The sequence below is a fragment of the Apus apus genome, chromosome 18, assembly GCF_020740795.1.
Source record: "Apus apus isolate bApuApu2 chromosome 18, bApuApu2.pri.cur, whole genome shotgun sequence".
NCBI classification, from domain to species: Eukaryota; Metazoa; Chordata; class Aves; order Apodiformes; family Apodidae; genus Apus; species Apus apus.
The window spans coordinates 4,041,261-4,062,341 of NC_067299.1; the positions used below are offsets into that span (position 1 = coordinate 4,041,261).

Below are 21,081 nucleotides of genomic sequence, written 5' to 3' on the forward strand. Positions count from 1 at the left end.
TCAAGTTCCAACCCCCCTGCCATGAGCAGGGACCCCCACCACGAGACCAGGTTGCACAAAACCTCGTCCAGCCTGACCTTGAAAACCTTCAGGGATGGGGCATCAACAGCCTCCCTGGACAACCCATTCCAGCTCCTCACCACCCTTGTAGTGAAGAATTTCTTCCTAATATCTGACCTAAATCTCCCCTCTCTCAGTTTAGAACCATTACCCCTTGTCCTATCACTATCTTCTCTGATGAAAAGCCCCTCCCCAGCTTTCGAGCCAGTAACAACAGCTACAAATTAAATCTGGGAATGCTAGGAAACAGATTTTTAGCAGATTTTAAGTACTACTTAACTCCAATGCCACAATAAGAATGTTGAGGTGATACCTTGAAGAGTGATCTGATACTTTCTCCCCTCTGTGTTGCCATGGCAAAAGTTGACCCCAGCCACTGCTGCTTTATCAACTAAGCTTTTCTAGTCTAAATTATAATAAAGGCTGGAAATGGTGTCAGACACTGAGCAGGGAGGCACTAGCTGTGCTGCTCAGGCTCCCCAAAAATGGATGTTTGCAAACAGAGAAATTAAAAATCACACTCAGTTGAAAGCTGTCAAATGGGCTAGATTCAAAATTCAGGTTTTTAAGAAAGAATAAATTTCCCAAAAGCTTGGCCCAAGATAAATATTCATCATGCTGATCAAGCTGTGCTCCCAAAGTTTGCAACCAGACTCTGTAACACAGGAGCAGATGTAAAATTGTGACTTGAAGCTTCAATGAGAAAACAGCTAGAACTCAACTAGCATTTTCATATTTTTTTAACTGAGAAAAATGCTGCTAATGGAACCCTCTTACCCTTAAACCTCCAGATTTCCATGGTGATGCTGAACTAGCACCAATTAACCACCATCCTAAAGCTTATTACAGTAGGGACCTTTGTAAACATGTAAAGAATCTTGATGTTCTCCTTCTAAATAATCATGTATTTTTATCAGCAAACTGAAAATCATGCTGCACAGCTCACTTTTTGGGTGGAAAAAAAAACTTCACTGTTATTCAGCAGCCTCTTGATGAAGTGTAAATTTATTTTACTGGTGATTTCAGCTCTGGGAACTTGTGTTTACCTTTCAGAACTCTGGGTGATTTCAAGTTCAAGGAAGTTTTTTCACCACTTCCTGCACATAACTTTGTCTAGATCAGTTAAACGTGGCTTTGTTTAGCACTGGTGAGATGGTCTGAAACCTGATGTGTTAGCTGGTGCAGAGCTTGAGGGGGAAGGAGGTTATCTAAGAAGAGAAGCAGCTTAAAGTAAGCCTTCAAAGTAGTCTCCTCTTGCTCTTGTAGCTATCTGAAGACAACAGGGCAATTTCTTCCTTCATTTGAGTGTCTCTGCTAGTGAGTAACTACCATGGTGCTCGTATCTTTGTTAACAGCATGTTTAAATTGCACTTGGTAGCTCAGCTAGCTTGCTGTCAAAGAAATAAAATTACACTTTGTATTTTAAAATCTGGTCTCTAGAATCCCTTGGCTAGCTGGGGTGCTTGTTATGGATGTGATCAGAGGGGTGTGTTTTGCTTCTGTGGAGGAAAACCATGTTTGCTTTCTATCATGAGGTTGTTTTTCTAACCACGTGTAATAAAAAAATAAGGTTATCACAACTGCTAGGAATATTACCTTCTATTGCCCCTTCCTTTGTGTATATTAGGGTCCATATATGTAACAAATTGCAGTTCCAAATAATTACCAATCACTAGATAATTGCTTAAAATACTCTTAAGAACTTGCTGAAGCAGTAGCTTGTCAAGAGCAAGGATAAGCTCCCTGAAGCAAATATATTCCAGCCAATAAGCTGTGTAACTTCTATCAACTGCTGTGGGACAAGGAGAGCTAGAAAGCATTATTAAATCTGTACTTTATCCATTTTTACAGCAGTGATGGATTCCTGTTATCAGGGCTGGAAGGGGCGTGTGACTAAAAAACCTGCAGGAAGAAGCCTCCAAATGAGTTTGTTTGTTGCTGCACGGTGATTGTGTCTTGATTGCTGTGCCCTGAGGCGACTGCAGCACTTTTTGCTCTTGCACTTTTTGCTGGCTCAGCCGTGTGTGTGCACATACGTCTACATACGTGTACATACATGTACATACATGTACATCCCGGGTCTGCCCCGTGTGGGGCCAAGATTGCCAAGACCACCACTGGAAAAGAGCGTGGTAAGCAGTGGGATGAAGCTAAGGGAGATTTCCGGGAGAAATGCAGAATATCTGCATGTGCAATTAGTCCTCCTGCTGATGAGGAGCCGGTGGCGTGTTCAGGAAGCCTGGGTGGAAGTTCCTTGTCCAGCTGCTTGTGGAGGCAGCCGGTGGAGGTGGGATGTTCACGCAGCCGCGGGCTCATAAAGGGCCTTGGGTAAGGCAGGTAGGAATCATTACCTTCTGCTTAATTACTGTGTGCTAATTGCCCTGGTGCTCCCCCTCGCTGTGGCTGCGGGGTGCGCTGGGGCGGGGATGCCGACCTGTCCTTAGAGACCCCCTGAAAAACCCACGTGCGCTCTGCCCAAGGGCCAGCCGGGGGGGGTTACCGCTTTGAGGAACCCGACCCGCTCCCGAGCCATGAACGTCTTTCCCGTCGGGTTTCGGGCCGCGGTTCCCGGGGCCGCGCTGCGGCAGGGCTGGTGCAGCGCCCGCCGCGCATCCTCCGCGCAGGCGGCTGCCCGTTTTGCGGGGGTGTACAGAGCACCCCCCGGGTTCGCCGCTGCCGCTGGGGGCGGGGGGGGAAGCAGCGCTGCCCTCCCTGCTCCCCCCCCCCCCATCCCCACCTCCGGGGGCGCGGCCCCTTTAAGAGGACGCGCATCTGTTTGTTATTCCCCCCCCCGCGCTCCACGCCGGCAGCGCGAGCGCCGCTCCCATTGGCTGCCGCCGCCCCAGCTGCTGCCTGCGCGAGGCGCGGGGGGGGGGGGGGAGCGCTGCGTGCGGCTGTGTCGGTGCGCACGCCCCCCTCCTCCCCCCCCCCGCTGTGTCCGCCTCGCGTTTGGATTGGTGGAGAAAAAATGGGCTGCGGCTGGCGGCGGCCAATCGCCGGGGTGTTGCTATGTGCCAGCGGGCGCTGATTGGCTGGCGGCGGTGCCGCTCAGGGCCGGCAGGCTCGCGGGAGCAGGTATAAGGGGCGGGCGCGGGCGGGGCGGGCGCTGCGGGGCTGCCTGCTGCGCGTCGGGCGCCGCGCTCCGTCCGCGCTGGGGACGCGCTGGAGCCGCCGCGGCCAGTGAGTGAGGCAGGGGGCGAGGGCCGGGCGTGCGGGACGGCCCTGGGGGGCGGCGGGGCCAGGGCCGGGCCGCCGCGCTGAGCTGCGCCACAGCCGCGTCCCACCTTCCCCCCCCCCCGCCCCCAACCCAAATGCGGTGCGGGCTGCGCGGGGCGGGGGGTGCGCGGTTCCTCACGGGCCGCCGGCCCTTCCGTGAGGCGGGTTCTCCTCAGGGGATCTGTGTCCGCCTCGTGGAGAGGGGGCCGGGGCAGCGGGAGAGCCGCGGCCTTTGTCTGCCGGGTCGGGTGAGGGGCTGGAGGCGGGGAGGGCAACAGGTCCGAGCCCGGAGTGTCCCAGGGGCAGCGCGCAGGCCGGGCTGGAAGGGTTTGGGGTTTCCCGGACGCGTCCGGCACGGGAGATCAACAGGAGCCGCAGGGCAGGGACTGGCCAGCGGTGCCAGGTAACCCCAGAGCAGGAGAGCAGCAGGGGGTGGCCCTTCTGTGCTGTCTCGGCGTAGCAAGCGAATGCAAATAAAAGCTTGAAGCCCCAGGTGAGCTCCGTGCCCGACACAAAGGTGTGCTTGAGGCTTGTGACTTGACGGAGCGGTACAGCATCTTCCCCCGGGTGCTGGGGGCACCCCTGGAGCGGTCGCCTGCAGGTCCTGGCAGGCTGGCTGCTGCCCAGGGAGAAGTGCCCTGCCGCTGCTCTGTTTACCAACACTGCTGCTGGAGTCCCTGGAGACCAGGCCTTTGCCAGCTGCAGTCTGTGGCTGTGTGCTACAGAAGTGACATCATGCTCGGTGTGGCACAGGAGAGATTGCAGCGTCCCCGGATCAGCCTCTGGTGGGGCTTCCCGGGTCCTGGGTGATGCTTGGCGTTCAAGGCGGGCAGTTTCTGCACGTGGGGCGTTGAAACCGGACCCCTCCCGGGAGCAGGAGTAACTCGGCTGGTCGGTGTTGTTGCTCTAGCCTCTGGGCAAGGGTGTAGCAGCTTCCTCTTCTGCAGAGCGCTAGGCTGAAGTCCCGGGTCAGAAGGTGAAATGTCAAGGGTTTTTTGTGTTTCTCTACAGAAAACTTCTGGGTTTGATCCAGAAAGGTCAGAGAAGTCTGGGACAGTAGAAGTAGCCATGGAGTGAGCTGTAGGTCTCTAGCTTCAGAGTATAATGCTCATTTTATAAGTCAAAAGAAATTTAAATCCTCCAGTTTAAAATATTATTTTAATGATACAGACCAATAAGTTGAATTCTCTGCCCCTTCCCCCACAGTTTGCTAGAAGGAATCTGTCCACGCTTCTTTCTGACCTCTGTCTTAACGTACAAAAAGAGGAAAGCTCGTCAAACTGGTGTCCTTAGCTTGCAGACAGCAGTTAGGCAAAGGATGGGATGGTACACCTGCCTTCCTCACATTGCCTTCCTCAGGGCCTACTACATGCTCCAGATAAGGATTGTCTGCTCATGTGTTTACGGTTACTTAAGGGTTACGCTGGGTGGCACAGAGAGGCCTTTGCTGACTTAGGTGGTTGTAAACAAGCAGATACTGAGAGCTCTGCTTATAATCCATGAGAGGATTCTGCCTGGAGAGGATGTATTTTGTGACTTCATTCTTGCAGAGCACTCCCATTGATACTGTTTAAGATCTCATTGTGTTGGGATCCACGCCTCTGGCTTTTTGTAAACATTGTTTGCTGTGTAGCAGCATTGCTTGAATAGAAAATTAATATGTTCTCCTGGATTCCTAATTCTAATTTCCTACTGAAAGACCAGTTAAAAGTGAGCCTTGTGCTCTGAAGTTGGGAATGTTGAAGATAGGGGCAGAGGCATTGCCTTCACCTGATTAAGATGTCAAGTGCTGCTTTTAAAATTTATTTGCAGACTTTATTTGCAGGTCTCTCTTTTCATGGTGCCAGGAGCAGAATAACTGGCAAAACTATATTGGTTTCTTTTGTCTTCTGGATCCACAGATTTTGAATATGTGATTTCCATTCTCTGCTGTTGTAGCTTGAGTCAGGGTTGTATTGAGGAAGACAGCATCACTACCTGTAAATCCACATTCCCTCAAAGGCTCCTTGACTCACGGATTGAATACCTATTGCTAAGAGAATTTAATTAAGGAACTGGTCACTCTGGTGTAGGTCCTGGCTACCAGTTTAGAAAGTGGCAGCTCCTTGTTCTAGCATGGTACTACACAAGCATTGCAAGGATTGCAGGGGAGTAAAAAGCGTTTATTTGTTGTTCTTGCATCATAGCCTTGCCTATGAATCTGTGTGTGGAAGCCTCTTGAAGAAGCACCAGTAAATCTAGGCTTTCATTGGGCTTTAGTTGGCAGACTTTAGTTTGCTTGAACTTAAGCAGAGTCTTCATTAGGGGTTAGCTGTGAAGTGCTAGAGCAGTGGGCTTCAAGAGGGATCTGTAGTGGTCTCTGGAATGGATTAATTGTGTGTTCAGTTCTCTCAGCTGCTTTTTAGTTCATCAATGATGTTCAAGACAGAATGGCATAGCAGAGAGTATTTATTGCTTTGAAACTAGCAAAATGTGCAGCTTCCTATTTTCCTCTTCCATGGTGGAGACCTGTGGGTTGGTCCTTCAGGGTGTTACCTCTTTTCTGTGCTTGTTTGCGCAGAGGTCTTGTCTTCTAGGTCTAATCACAGTAACTAAAGGTTAAGAATGGGTTTGCTTTTCCTTCCAGAAGCCAAGGTGAGTCTATAGAAGAGATGGGCTATTCTGACTCCAGGATTTTTCAGTTCTTCCCAACAGGTCTTTAGCTGGTAAATCAGCCTGTCTGTTGGTGGTGTGATGCTGATTGAGGATCAGGACCTCTTTTTCCTAAAACAAAGACATTTTATAAGTTGTCTTCTTTAGGGGCAAGAAAGTACAGTTTTCAGGTTGAGCTGCTGCTCAGGAGTGCTGGGTCCTGGTCCTGAACCACACACCCTGTTGCCCCCATCAGTCCCTGATCTTCATCCCCCACAAAGTCTGGCAGTTGGTTCTCTCTCTGTTTTCTGCCATGTCTTACTTGCCTTTTTGTCCCTCCCTTGCCAGGGCAGGTGGTTCTTGCAGTACTGATTGTTCTTGCATTCTGGCTTGGAGACCTTCTCCTCACTAGCCACGTCTGCCAGGCCTGTCCAAGAGGTTTTCCACCTGCTGGCACAGGATGTGTTGGACATCAGGAGCAGCTTTGTCTGCAGAAGTGTCACTGGACTGGCCAGGCCACTTAAGGCTGCAGGAAATAACATAATTAATGAGACTTAGTTCTCCCTCGTCTTGTACCTGACAATCTCAAATCACTTGACAATGCTAATTAAAGCTAATCACACTCCTCTGTTTTTAGTAAATAGCTATTATCCCTGCTTCACTCTTGCTTTAACAAATGATAGTGCCAGGCAGTGTGAGTCACTGGGAGTTATGGGAATGCAATCATAAGAGCTGCCTTCCGGTCTCTTCGCTCATTCTTACACGTCTGACTGGAGATTGTTTCTTTCCTACCTGTTCAGATGTTGGTGTAGCCTGGTTGGATGTTTTGCTGACTCACAAAAATGGATCTTTTATACTATTTTTTTTTTTTAACTTCTGTTATGACTGTGTGCAGAGCTAAACTCCTGAGGTCGAGCAAAGGCTATTAAAAGTTTCAAAAGCCAAGGATGCTTTGAATTTGCCCTTCAGAGAACTTTTTGATTCGTTGAGAGGGAAGGCAGCATGGTGTCAAAGCTGCACTCTCCTGTTTCACATTGGCAGTGGCTTCACTGTGAGGACAAAAATGTAGCGTGGTCTGACCTAGACATTGCATTCCACAGCACAGAACTCAGGAAGACTGAAGTTTCACTGATGAAATATGACTAAAGGATAGCTCTAGCAATATGTTATTAAAAACAGATTTTCCAGCATCACAAAAAATGATGGAGTTAATAATTAACTCAAGAGGGAGATCTTAATGAGAATCCCAGGAACTTCCAGCTCAAGCATGTGTCAGTAGGCACAGAACTGTGGGAGGTGAGTCAGTTCTCATACCTTGGCACTAACATGCAGGCTAGTGAGGATATCCAGGAGGAACTGATGACAGAAACTGGCAAGGTAGCAGCTGACTTGACCATCTTAAACTAGATTCAAGTTAGAAAATATCTGTCACGTGAAGACTGGAGCTGTAAATCTTCATCTGACTTTGCCCCCTTGACAGATGGATTGCCAAGCATTCAGTGGAAATGAAAGCTAGAGGGATGATGACTGAACTATCACAGAAAGTAGGTACCTTGTTAATATAGTAACTGTTGCATAAAAAGTGTTACTGGCGGAGTTCAGTCAGAATTCAGCAGCTCATCCTTAGCTTTACTTGAAGGCAGGTGTACCAGAGTAGAAAATAAAGTCACTGTCTCTCCCCTGGCAGATGTGCTTCTAGGCAGTGCAAGGCTGCTGAAAAGGTGCTCCTGGGAAGAACCCTCTGAGCAGATGGGTTTTGTGAGCAGATTAAAACTAGGATTGGACAAAGAGAGCTTGCAAATAGTATTTCATGACAGGCAACCACGGCAGATCCTTCTTTCAGCTACAAATGACTTTGAGGATACTGAAGGGATACTTGCAATAGATAAAATGTTCTCACTATATTCCCTGTCAGTACCCAGCCCTTGTTCAAGAAACACATGATCCATCCAGCAGACCAAATTAATTGAATCCTACTAAAACTTGCATTCGCCAAAAAGGACAGGAGCAATGTAAGGAGCACAAAATAAATGTAATGCTAAGGGATGATTTGGACAGCTGGACTGTTCTACAATTGAAACAGATGAGGAAGAGAAGTTGGGAAGATGGAGTGTTCCCATTGTGTCAGTAATTGGTTAGTTGGGTGGATAGAGCTCTTCCTTGGTGTCTTCAGTTCAGGTTGGTACTAGAATAGCAAGGTTCTTTTATTTTGTAAAATGCTGTATATGCATAATATTGGCAAAATATGATGCCCTTGATTGATGGTTCCAAGTATGACCATCAGGATGAACTCTCAGGCAGAAGGATGGTAGGAAATGAAGAGCTACGTCTTACTGGATGTTGGAGCCCTTGCTGTTGTCTTGCTCAAGTGCATCATATCTTGGCCAATTCAGATGAAGGACTGTTACCCCATGTGGGGGATGCTGGCATGAGTTTTTGCAAAATATAAAGGAGGGAATGGAGTAATTTGTGCTTTAAATCAGTTCAACCTGCAGTTTTTATTTGTGGCACCAGTGGGATTTGCTGGTAGGAGCAAAAGTAAGTGCTGCCTTGTTTCAAATTTGTGGTGGTGAGCTGTGATGCTTTGCTGCATGCATGTTTCCTTCTGCATTTGGTGGCTCCTGCTGGTACCTGTTGTGACTGGTTATTGAGTTCAGCTGTGATGGAGTGTACCTGCAAAGCAAAGGTGGGCAGCTTGCAGCTATAATGCTTGCCATGCTGCTTGTTATCAGCAGCACAGACTCTTCTGCATTGCAAAGATATTGCTGCCAGGCAACTTGGAGGAGAGTGGGAAGATAATTCAGACAGAGGTGTCAGTCATTCCTCAGTAGATGCTGAATCTTGCAGTCCATGCGGTTACTGAAACAGGCCCAGAAAAGGTAACAAATTTTGAAGGCAGCCCTGTGAGATGATATCTGTCCTATCTGTCCTGTGCCTTTTGAGATGAGGTTGTAAAAGAAAGAATGTGATTAATATTTTCAGAATTATTTCCCTTCCATGCTTCCCAGTGGTGTCTGTGGTGTGTCCAAGTGGAATGTTTTGAACAGGGTGCTCTGTTCTGAACTGCAGTGAGAGATGAGTTAGCAGTTCTGGCTCTGCGTGGTTTGAGTCCAGCCTTAGATCTGTAAATAAAGTCAGAAAGTTCCCATGGTCATCTGGTCTCTGTAGTCTGCAGCCAGGAAACAAGCATCTTCACTAGTTGACTTTAACCTGTTCCTTCTCCTTCCAGTCAGTTGTGCACCATGGTTCAGTATAAGGAAGCTTTTCCTTTGAATGCAGGAGTTCCCTGGACTTGCTGCCCCACTCACAGTTGCACTTGAGAGCTTGAAAATGCACTGGTGTGGATGCTGCCTATTAAAAAAATAAGTTAAGCTGTTTAATTTTATTTAATCTTCAAACTGACAGAAGGAAAATCAACTAGGTAAAGAGCAATTGAAAAAATATTTTCAAAAATTACTTTGGTTTTAATAAGTTATGGATTAGTATAATGACAAAGCTAGAGAAACTAAAAAATAATAAAAACCCATCCCAAAGTGAATTTTAATGATTTGCTGTTTGTTCCTTTTAAGTTTTAACTCATTTTTATGTACCTTCCATGTCATCTTCTTAGAAAGCTTCAGAGGGAGACACCAGGAAGGGTGCTGAGTCTGTTTATTATGAGAAGACTTGGGATACACCACAGACTGACAATACTGCCTTGTTCTTTACAAAAATAATAACACACCCCAAAAGCCCCCTTTAAAACATTATTAATATAATTGCAGTGACTGTTTTGACAGTTTTAGTACTGATAGCTGTTCAGCAGAATAATAGCTGATGTTTTCCCACGCGGGCTGGCCATGGTATGTGGAGCACGGCAGGTGCAGCGGGGTTGGTGTCCTGCCTGTTCCTGATCCACCAGGGCCGGAAAGTTTAATTGCTTCTGGCTGAATCTTTTTTATGCCCTCTAGTGGTTACCTGGCAATTGTCTGCGATGCTGTTTGCGTCAGTATCGCCTTTTTGTATCCATCCCTTCAGATGCTTTTTTTCCCCAGAACCATCAAGTGCTTCCCAGGGATGAAGCGTGCACAAGAGAGAACCAGGACCTGCAGAAATGAAGTGTCTTGCTGGGAGATATGCAGAGCAGAGGGGGTTTAGTGGGTTTCTAGTTGAAGGTGGTCTGTGTGAGAAACCTGCTCCATGCTATTCTTTGTATTGCAGTTCTGTCCATGTAGCTGGCAAGATGTAAATGCAGAGGATTGCTGCTGGCCATCTTCCACCTTTTCTCTTGTTATTTTCCTGTCTCCAAGGGCTTGCAAGGTTTGGAGAATGAGCTGAAGAAGCTCAGGCATTGGAGAACACTTACAGTTCATGGATCAGCAAAGACTTTTGTTGATCATGCTGGTACAGCAGAGCTGCAAGCAGTGGTGTCTTACCAAGAGTTTGAAATTTGTGCATTTCAGAAACTTGATACCAAAGAAGAAAGGGTACATTATGTACACCCACTTGCTGTTTAGTTGTCTTGGTTTTCCCTTGTGTTCTGTGTTTAAATTTAGAATGGTCATCCTTTCTTTCAGGCTGTTTCACAGCATACATCCTCCCCTCGGATGATCTGCCTTCATCTTTTCCAAAGCAGTCCTTTGTGGTAGTGAGGATCTCCAGAGCTGTCCCGAAGTAGGATCTCTTTGTTGTGATACTACATCATCAGAGTATGGAGGATCTTTAGCTGTGCCAGGTCTCACTGAGGGTTCAGCACCTGAAATTTTGACACAAACTTTGATTCCATAATGAAGACTGGCCAAACTGGGCATTAAACCCAGACTCCAGTTTCAGCATATCACTTTAGAGAGTAGCCTTCCTCTTTCAAGCTGCAATGCATTAAGCAACGTTAGGGCAGTTTCCCTGTCAAGAAAACCCTGGTTAGTAAGCGTGCTTTCCTCAGGCATTTTCTGGGACTCATGCTGAGACCCTGGAACAACACAGGCTGCCACAGTTTGTGACCTTGTAGAAATGTAAAACTCTCCAAACCCAATTCCTCATGTGCTTTCATTGCACTCAGCAGCAGTACATCTCCAGCTCTTTCTGTATTGAGACACCAAAGAAGAAAGGTTGGGTTTCCAAATAGATGGATTTTTTCAAAGCTACTACAGGCAGCATTCTGTAGCATTTGGTGTGTTCTAATAAGTATTTAACAGACTAATGTTGCTTATCTTAAAAATAAGTTAATCCATAGAACAGTCCCTCAGACTCAACAAGCCTGTTGTTTGTCCTGCCAGAGAGAACAGGAGCATTTGCATCTGAGCTGCACTGCACCTGGGTTTTATGCAAAATTAGGCTTGTGTGTGATGGTTTTTTGTTCTCTGCCATGTGGCATATGGACTCGTGCAAGCAGTAGCCTTGTGTAGCAAGTGTTTGGCACAGACTTAGCATTTCTGCCTTTTTATGTTTCCTGACCTGCTAACTGCTTCATGTGAAATGTGATTGTTGGGCAGGTGGAGGGTGAGCACTGAACCCAAAAGTTGTTTGAGCAGCAAAAGTGTGTTATGGTTTTTCCTTTGTGGAGGTGGCATCTGCTTAAAACTCTGCAGGATGAAGCAGAGCAGCCCCAGCACGGGCAGTGCATGTGAGCAGGACATGCAGCTGATTCCCTCACCAATAACCACGACAAACAGCATTGATAAGATTTTGCCCTAGAACTCGGGCAGTTTATCTAAACCAGTTTTATGACTTCTGGTGAATTAATTCCCACACACAGACTTCTCTTCCTTCTCTTGAAGAATGACGTAAGAAAAATACTGGATTATGTGGCTGGTGACAGATAATCCTCTCTCTAACAGTTGGGCATGATGATAAAGTAATCAAAGCTTTCTTTTTTTTTAAGTGAATGGAGTGACTCCACTGATGCCCCCCCATCAGTGATGCTGATGAACATGAACTCATCTTTCTGAGAACAGAGGCACAGCCTAAAATCATCACCATGCCTTTGTTCTACAGAACAATGAACACGCTGATAGCTGTTAAATGTTTTTTAATTCAACTGTGTTTGCTACTAGGACAGAAAAAAATACTGGAGGCTGGTTTTGCTTTCCTGAGAACCACGGGTCTTCTTTAATATATATCAGGATGATACTCAAGACAGAAATGGGTCCTTACAAGCTAGTAACAGTACTCATGGTATGCATTGCCTGTTTTTCTGTCCTCTCCCTTATCACGATGAGGATGGAGCTTTGGGTTGGTAGCACAAACAAGTGATCAGACTGCTGAATGCTGGGCGAAGGGCTGGGCCTTTTTGAAGTGTGACTACCATGTATGAATGAGCTTATCTGAAGTTGCTTTTCAAGGCAGTTTCTTACCTGGGTTTCCCACCAATATCTTAGCTCATGAATCTTTATTCTTGCCTTAAGCAAAGAGATCAATGTCGTTTACCTTCTACGTATGTTCCTGAAACAGGAATTGCAATTAATCTTAATCTGTGCTCTGATATCATCTCATTTGGCTATTTTTTTTTGTCTGCTTCTAAAAGGTCAAATGTTTTTGCTGACGTTAAATGTGTTATGAGGTCAAATAAATGAATGCTCATTAAATGCTTTTGCAGAAAGCTGCATGGAGCAGATAATTTGTGTGTGTGTTAATTTATTCGTTAGATAAATGCAGTTGTAATATTTCCTGTTTTACTTGTTATTCTAGAGCATTGATGCTTAGGAAACCTGGGCAGAGGGGTCAGCAATCAACAAATTAAGGGATTGCTCTTATAATATTCTGGTTGGGTATCATCTGTGTCTCCATTTGGCTCTGAGGATGCCTGTGGACTGTTTCTCCAGCTCTTATGCTGCAGTGCTAGGAAGCTGATCAGAAAATAAATATTTGTCATGACAGTATGGTAGGGAAGTAGTAAAACTGGTGTTAGTATATTTACCTATCCATGCTGAAGAAAAGGAGAGAGGATTGTACCATTTCATTACAAATCAGTGAAATCTAAGGTTTAGACACAGTCTGTTTTCACATTCAGAAATGGGGTAAATGCCAGTTCTTTCTTTGTGCTTTTCTCCAGATGGTCTGTCCAACATAATCTGTTTCTCTCAGACAGGTCTTGGTGCTTTGCCTTGGAATCCAATTGCATTTGGCCCCAGGAAGAGGACACTTAGTCTCCTGCTTCCGTGCGCTTGGAGGACAAGGCTCATAGCTGACAGATTTCAGGTTCTGAGATCTGTTACTGCTGGGATATAGGGTGTCAGCTGCTGGGTCAGGGGTTTAGAATTCCAGGGTGATTCTGTTGTCTTGTGACTCTAAAGGTCACTGGGACAGGATACAGGTGAAGCCTGCCTGATTCTTTTTACTTTTGCGATTAGTGTAAGAGATCTTGCTGAAATGCTGAGATGCAGCTGTGTACCAAGCAGTGCACAGGCAGCCTGCTGGGCCACAGGGTGCCCAGATGAATTCCTGAAAAGACCCGTTCTGGTTGAAGAAGAGGTTTGGCTCCTAAACAAGCTGGGAAATGAGCCCTTCTGTGTCGAGATGGGTCTTCCAAAGCTCTCACTGTAACTTTAATTGGAAAAGGTTAATCTGATTAGTTAGTGTTTGCAAAGAGCTTTAAGGATGAAAACTGCTATGTAAGTGCTGACTATTATGATCATGATAGATGTGCTTTATCAGCAGTTTGCAGGATGAGTAAGACTGTCTTCTCCCATCTGACAGTGAGGGAACTGCCTGCTGGAGAACAGAAGAAATATATTTCAGGAAAAAAGAAAAAAAATTGATATCCTGTTGTCTTGCTGATGTCTGCCTCCTGTTGAGTACTGTGCACATTCATTATATGTTGAACCTCTGCGCCAAGTGATGTCCATGTGAGCACATGACAACCAGTGCTTGGAGGAGCTGTTTCCTGGAAATCCTGTGGATAGCTTGCCTGGCTTTCCAGGATTGTCCAGTTGGCAGTAGGTTCAGTGGGTAATGCTTTCAGAAATGCTGGAGCAACCCGGATACCTTGAATCTTCCTTTTCAACGGCTAGATGATGACTGAGGAGCAGAAGTGTTGAAGCTGGGTTTCCATAAATGGTGCCTTGATATCTAAGTGATGAGGTTTTTTGCGGCTCTCGCTGTCTGACAGTGATCACACATGAGCCTCTCCAGCAAACAGCAGTAATGGATTCACAGGCTGATTGTTGTTGGTTTTGTATGACTTGAACAGTTTTGTCCCAGTTTGGTACTTCTGACTGATGCTAATGCTAGGCAAAAGAGATTGTCTAAATGGGATGCTTTTGAGTTCTGCAGAACTGCCTCCTGTAACAGTTTCCCTGGGCCCTGCCTTCAGTTCCCCAGCTGACTTGATGGTTTCCATCCTCCCATTTTGACACTTTCCCTTTTAGCAAGCCAGAGATGGATTTCCTCAGAACAGCTCCAGTGCAGCCATTCTCTACAGCCCACCTGGAGCCTGGTGTGCTGCTGGTGCTCTTCCTGGGAAGGTGCATCCCACAGAGCAGCAGCAGAGCCAGCTTTACATGCAAACTCTAGGGAACTATTTCAGCAAGCCTAGCAGCATAGTGACCTGGGCTGGCTTTACTCTAACCTGGAAGATTATCAGATATGCTTCAGGAAAGTTACTCATACCAGCTTAGAGACCAGCTTCTTAAGCTCTTGTACTTTACTGTTTTGTCCACTTCAGAAATTTCCATTCTAGGTCAGGTGTGGGATTTTTATTTCTTGGTTTTCTAATTCAATGTCTCTGTGTGTTGTTATGGTTCCAGTATTTGATACACAAAGTGCAGACTCAAACTGAACAAAATCACATGTTTTATGGAAAGGAAAATCCTCAGGGGAGGAGCAGCCGCAGCTCATGATTAATTTCTAGAGCATGCATGCACGCCATGTGTCAGGGAAGGAGAGGAGCTGCTTCCTTTATTCTTTTTGCTGCTTCCATCCTCAGAAGAAACATTTGTAGCTGGTAAGATTTACAGATACAGGATCCAAAAATCTGATTTCTGCCAACAAAAAGAGACCCAGACTTGAGCTGCCTTGCAGATTCTGTCAGATGATGTCAAAGTGAAAAAAGATATTTCCGTCCTGAATAGGATTTTTCACTGTCTCTTGCCATCAAGTAGACTACAGAGGCTGCTCCTTGCTTTGACTGCTGACAGATGTTCTGACTAAAGGAAAAAAGAAGATACTAGAGTGTGGTTTATAAGAGTAGCTTCTACCTTCAGAGCTTCCAGGGAGTTATAAAGGAGAGTGTGATGAAGTAATCCTCCATTTCCCATGTAAAAACTAGGGCAGAATGGAGAGAGGATCTGGTTTGGTGACTCGTGCAGTTTCCTGGTGGCTGAGCTCCATGTCCAGCTCCCAGCTTTCCCATGGGCTTCTGGAGTGTTGCACCAGTGAGTCAGGCAGCAGAGCAGCTGGCAGGGCAGACTCTGGGTCCTGGTTTGCTCTCTAGCTAATAGAACCTGGCTTCTCCAAGGGTGGTGCAGAGTTGGACTTTAACATGTGCAGTTCCCCAGAGGTGCTTAGAAGACTGAGCTTCATGAAATTAGTCTTTTTAGCATCTTGGTGGCCCTCTAGTTACTTCCACATCCATTTAACATAAATGAACAGAGATGGTGAGCGTTGGAGCGATAGGAAGATGGTCGGTAACAGAAGCAGAAGGATCCCAGGGCAGTCAGCAAGTGAGTGGCTGAGCTGTGAATAAAACTGTCCTCCTTGATCTAATCCACAGACATCACACCTGTCTCCTGGCTGCCCTGGCTCTTTCCTGCTCTTAACCAAAGTCTTCAGATCATCCTGTGGGCTGGGAGACCATCGTTGCCTTCAGGAGCTGAGTGTTCTGTCTCCTTTTTTTTTTTTTTTTTTTCAACTTAGGTTTGTGTGCAGTCCCTCATTCCCTCTGCCCAAATCTCTTCCTCTGAAGCAGTCACCAGTGTGTGGAGCCTGCCCCACACCCATCACCTGCCAAACCACGGCCTTTACCTGCGTCTTCCGGTGTTTCCCGTGCGACCCGTCCTGCGGGAGCGCCTCCTGGGCCACCCCAGACTTCACGCAGCGCTCAGTGGCTCCAATGGTGAAGATGACAAGGTCCAAGACTTTCCAGGCATATCTGCCTTCGTGCCACAGGACCTACAGCTGCATTCACTGCAGGGCTCATCTTGCCAACCACGATGAGCTCATTTCCAAGGTAGGTGCGTGACCTCACCCGCAGGTGCTGGGCAGATGCGGAAGGGCGGGTCAGCTGCTGTGGAAGTGCCTGGACTTAACCAGTGTTGCAGATTTTGCTTGGAAAATGGGCTCTCAGCCCAAATGATCTATTTATGAGCTGCCATTTTTGTTTTCATTGAGCTTGAAAACAGTGGTAGGGGCAGATTTCCAAATTTGGGGCTCTGGAGCGCTTACAGGTGGTCTTTATCTTCCCATGCTGCAGCCTCCTCCCTCTCGTTTCCAGCTGCAATGCTGCACTAACTGATGGCCAGGACTGCATAAATTACCTTCCTGGTACTTCTTGTTCATGTACGTGCTTGTCAGCATAGCAGAAGGGTTGTTTCATGATTGTGATTTGGAGGCAAAGTGTCTGGAGATGTTCTCTCTGTTAAACTCTGAGCTCTACCAAGTGACTATACTAAAGCCCTTCCTTAAGGGAAGGTTCTCTTATGCTTCTACCAAAATGTAAGGCAGCATTCTGAAGACTGATGAGTTGTTGATCAAATCTTTGTATTTTTGCCAGTCCACTAGCAAGACACTTTGCAATGAAAAAACAAGGGATGGATGGTAGGATGTGCTCTGAGCTGGGGAGGGTGGAAGAATTCTGTCCTGTTTTGTGATCACAAGGGAAAGGGTCTTAAGGGTAAGCTAACTTAAAAGCTTTCAGAGCTAAGAAGTTGGGGCCTTTGGTGCAGAGGGAGCAGGCCAGTAAGAGGATCTCTTTCTGAAGTGTGAAAACAAAACTTTCTCAGAGTATGTATTGGAGCCTGTCATGCCTGGCTGTGGTCAGGCATCGGGTTTCCAGGTTTTGGCTGCCTTGGCAGACAACTGTTCCATAAAGTTTATTCAGCTTATAAAATTTGTGTTCAGAGAAAGCAGGGAGACTGTAAGGTTTATTAGCTGAGATGAGGGGAAATGGGGCTGTGAGCTCTGTGTGTGTGAGTGTGTGTGTGCACAGCTTAAACCAGTTCAGCTTCTTGGAGAAGCCTTGAGAGAGAGGCCAGGATCACAAGGGATAGAGGTGCTCCGTGTCTAGTGAAAGTGTGTGGTGCTTCCCACCTTCCTATTTGCATGGAAAATGTGTCACCTTGGACAAAGGGCATCTGTCCTTACAGGGTGGGCATCTTAGCAGCTGTGGAGGTCCTTTGGGATTATCTTGTTGGGTGCTCAGACCTGTCTTCTTCCATTGGAGGCTGTCTCCTTCCTTTTTCTCTTAGTTGTTGCATGGATGAAGTTGATGTGTACCTCTGTGATGTGTCCTTGCCAAACAATTTAATTTAAGTATTCTGGTATGAATAATGCTGATTGCAGACTGCTACAGTTTTGGTTTTACCAGTTTCTGAATGGGCAGGTTTCCTTTTGGGCTATCACCTCTGAGTCATTCTGGGCCTCAGAGGAATTCCTCTTCTTCTGGTACAATTTCAGTGGTTCTTAGCAGTGCTATCCTTGAGGACTGCAAAGCCTCAGGCTTTGAAAAAGGAGAAGGTTGTATATTTCCTCAACAGAAAAAAGTTCTGAAATGTAAATGTCATCAGCAGTCTGTGCCCAGGTCTGGATGGGAAATACATTCAGCCTCTTGGATCAGCTGTGTGACTTCAGGCTCCTGTGCTCAGCTGAGGTATCTGTAAAGTGGGGCAGTCACTGCCCTGCCTTTTCATGAGGAGAGATGTTACTAGCTAGATTTTGTGTTGGGACATAGAAGATGCTTTATTGGTTAAAGAAGAAGGCTTGCTTTACTTATTGTTTTATGGTAGGTTAGAGTTTGTGCTCTGTTTTTTTTTCTTTTTTTTTTTTTTTTTTGACATAGCTGGTCCCCAGCCAGGGAGAACACAGGGCTATGCACAGCCAGGGCTTTCACCTCTGACACTTCCTTCCCCTCCTTCTTCCACGTCCATGCTGTTTCTGCTCCACTGTGCAATGCTGCCAGCTTTGCAGGTAAGTGGCTCCCAGCAGGGCACTGCCAGTGCTGCAGGCTGCTTGGAATTTGAGCTTCTAAGGTGTTGAGGCATGCAGAAACTGCCCAGGAATGCTGAGTGCTAAAATACGGACACGGGAGGGAAGGTATGAAAGCACAATGAGAGAACATGAGCATTGGATCACAACAGGACTAAGTACAGTGAGCTGCAGGGCTTGTACCTGCTCCTTCTGAAAGTTCATTGTAGGCTGTGGCGTAAATTTATAGTACTATTGGGGCTCCATTGCTGGTGGAGCTCTAGTGGGTTGTGCCAACTTGATTGCAAAGGGCTTGGGTTTCTAGGTTTTATTTCTTAGAATTATAAACCTTAATAAGATACGTTATTTGTATAATTGGAAACCTTATTAAAAGTAATGGTGCAGTGATAATTTGTACAACTGGCTATTAAACTGAGAACAGAAGGGCAGTCCCTGCCTCAAGGGGTTTCCAATATGTGTAGAAACTTTCCCAGCCAAATGTAGTCATCTTCTTATCTGTTTGAGTTATGTTTTGACCATCTCCCTGCAGCCTTCTGCAGTTCTTTCACCACAGCCTCGGATTGGCGTCTGAGAATCAGGCAGTGCAATTGCTGTACTTGTTTTCCATAGGAAAATGTGGCAAACAGAAGGAAGAAACAAGCACCATGAGGACTGAAAAGGGAGTGGGAGATTCTGTCAAGCCAGAGTGTTTCTCAGTCTGCAGTCTATCCCATCTTGAACCTTACTATGTCACTTTAATGAAAACAGCCCAAATGACACCATCTTTGGAAACGTTCCCCAGAAAACAGGCTTTTATGTAACAGCAGGGTGTTGGTGATTTGGCTTGATGAAATTAGTTCCTCTGTTCCTTTGCCCCAAGTTGTGCAGAGACCACATGAGAGCTGTGCTGCTTTGCATGCCATGAGCTTTTAGCTCCTTTGGATACATACAAATTGCAGCACTGGCTCCTGCTGTTGGCTGAAAAACAAGCTGGAGCTGAGTCCCTATATTGTTCTGTGTCAGTCCATACTTCATTTCCTCTTCATCTCAAAGTTTCCCCTCTCAGCCCTTCAGCACCAGTCTTAACTGAATTCAGAGTGTTGCCAATACTGGGTATGCAAAACTCTGACAAATAAGCCTTGGCGAGGCAGTTGTTGCTTTCTTTTCTACTTCAGGAAAACCTTGTGCATTAAAATGGGTTGAAGGTTTCTCAATTGCTATTTAAAGAAAATAATCGATGCTGAGGCTTTTAAGAAAATTTGAAGCTGTTACATGAAGCCAGTTACCAAAAGCTTGCTTGGCCTTTTATCTTCTGCAGCCAGAGGGAGAAAGTGGTTTAGTGTGTTTGATTTGTAATAAGATCTAAAGTGTGGGTTGGATTGTCTGGCCAAGAAAGATCTTATTGACTTAGGAAATATAAGGTGATCAGATAGATTGGGTGGAATAACTAGTTTTCCTTTATATGCTCCTTTGGTGTCTGGGTTAGCACGAGTAGAGGTTCTTGTTCCCTTGCAGCAAAGCATCATTTAAAAATCCGTGCCAAATTTAGTACGTGCTCTTGTTTCATTGCTTTTTCCAATGCCTAAGTGGGCTGAGACTTTGGGAACTCAACCTCACCCTTCAACAGATTCCTGTCTGACCTTGAGTAAGTCGCTTAATGTCTTTGTTCCTCCTTTCTCTACCTGTTCAATTGAAATGCTGCTGTTTTGTCCAGTCTGCCTGGAAGATAAAGCTTTGGAGCAGGCACTGTCTGCTCTTATGAATTAGTACAGGGTGTCCTCATCCACTTTGGCTTTACGGTAAAAACAAAAATACCATGCCAGGTGACTGGAGTCAAAAAGCATATTTCAGTGCCTTTCAATTGCCAGAAAATAAGTGAAAGATGTTTGTTGTTACATTTGTGTATCCCAGGCACAACATCCCATGGTTTTTAGAATGTTTAAGAAAAATATACTATAATCTATGTTGGCAAAACCTCTCCAGGAAATAGGTAGAGGGGCTTTTCTTGAGGAATGTGCCTTTCACATCATTTTCTAGTGGGGCTTGGGGAAATAGCTAACATAGTAGACATTGAACAGTATAAATAGCATATTTTTTCTCTCTCAAAGTGGTAGATGGGATGCTGGTTTCTGCCTACTCTGTGCTATTCCAATTTGTTAGCCTTTTCTCTTTTGAATTCATGTGTATCTGGTGTCCAGTAGAAAAAGATGGGAACAGGAGAAGAAGGATACAGGCCAAACAGGGCTGTGTTAGTGTCTTAGTTGCTGACTCCTTTTTTTGCCATGGGAACAGTAATTCAGCAGAAATGTCCCTGATTATGGAAATATGTAGGGAATGTCTTGTGAGCATCCTGCAGTTTCTTTTTTTCATGAATTACTGGGATCCAACTGCTAAACATTATGCAGTGATGTATCCTCTGGAGTTAGCCTAAGGCTTGCTGGGGAAGTTTAATGTTTTCCTTTGATGTCTGCACGGGGACCATTTCTGAACATGAATGTGAAATCATTCAACACAAAAGGCTGCAGCTCCTCCAGCACAGGGAATTTAGAAAAAAAATAGAGAACTTGTGTGTGGCTGACTTTGTCATTTGGGGTTGGATTGTTAGCTAGGGAATGCTTAGAAGCTCTTGTTTCTGCCTTCTTTGACAGGAGTTGCAAGGTTTATAAGCAAACCTTGCTCCCAGTCATTGTGGCCGAGCTGCTTCCCTGGCTAACAGACTTCTGGAGCCTGAGCTTGTTGGTACAACAGCCTAAGTGAGCTCTGTGGCACACTGAAAACAGCAAACTTTGCTCCATGTTGCAACTGAGGGATCTTAAAAGGATTTGAAACTTTTTGGTGCTGGCTTTTAAAGAAGTTGTGGATGAATTCAGCTACTTTGAAGCATTTGGTGCACCCTGTAAAGGTGAAGTAATTATCTATTGTTGGGCTGTTTGATTTATGTGGTGTGTGTTCTTATTATTTTTCTGAGTGTGTGAGCAAAGCAGTGTGTCCTGTTCTTAGTGCTTTACTTCTCATGAACCAGCTGGAATTTGTAGGTGAGTTTGCCTTGCAGACATGAAGTTGTTTGCTGGGTGGTAG

The 21,081-nt window shown here is 45.9% G+C and overlaps 1 protein-coding gene across 1 annotated transcript in view; it reads left to right on the forward strand.

Moving 5' to 3' along the window:
- The first annotated feature begins 3,165 nt into the window (after positions 1-3,165).
- YPEL2 (yippee like 2) overlaps positions 3,166-21,081 on the forward strand; it is a 38,257-nt gene continuing 20,341 nt past the window's right edge. Inside the window, exons 1-2 of the mRNA XM_051635897.1 lie at positions 3,166-3,240; positions 15,739-16,051. Coding sequence (XP_051491857.1) covers positions 15,935-16,051 — 117 coding nt within the window. The 5' untranslated portion in view covers positions 3,166-3,240; positions 15,739-15,934. The remainder of the gene's footprint in view (positions 3,241-15,738; positions 16,052-21,081) is intronic.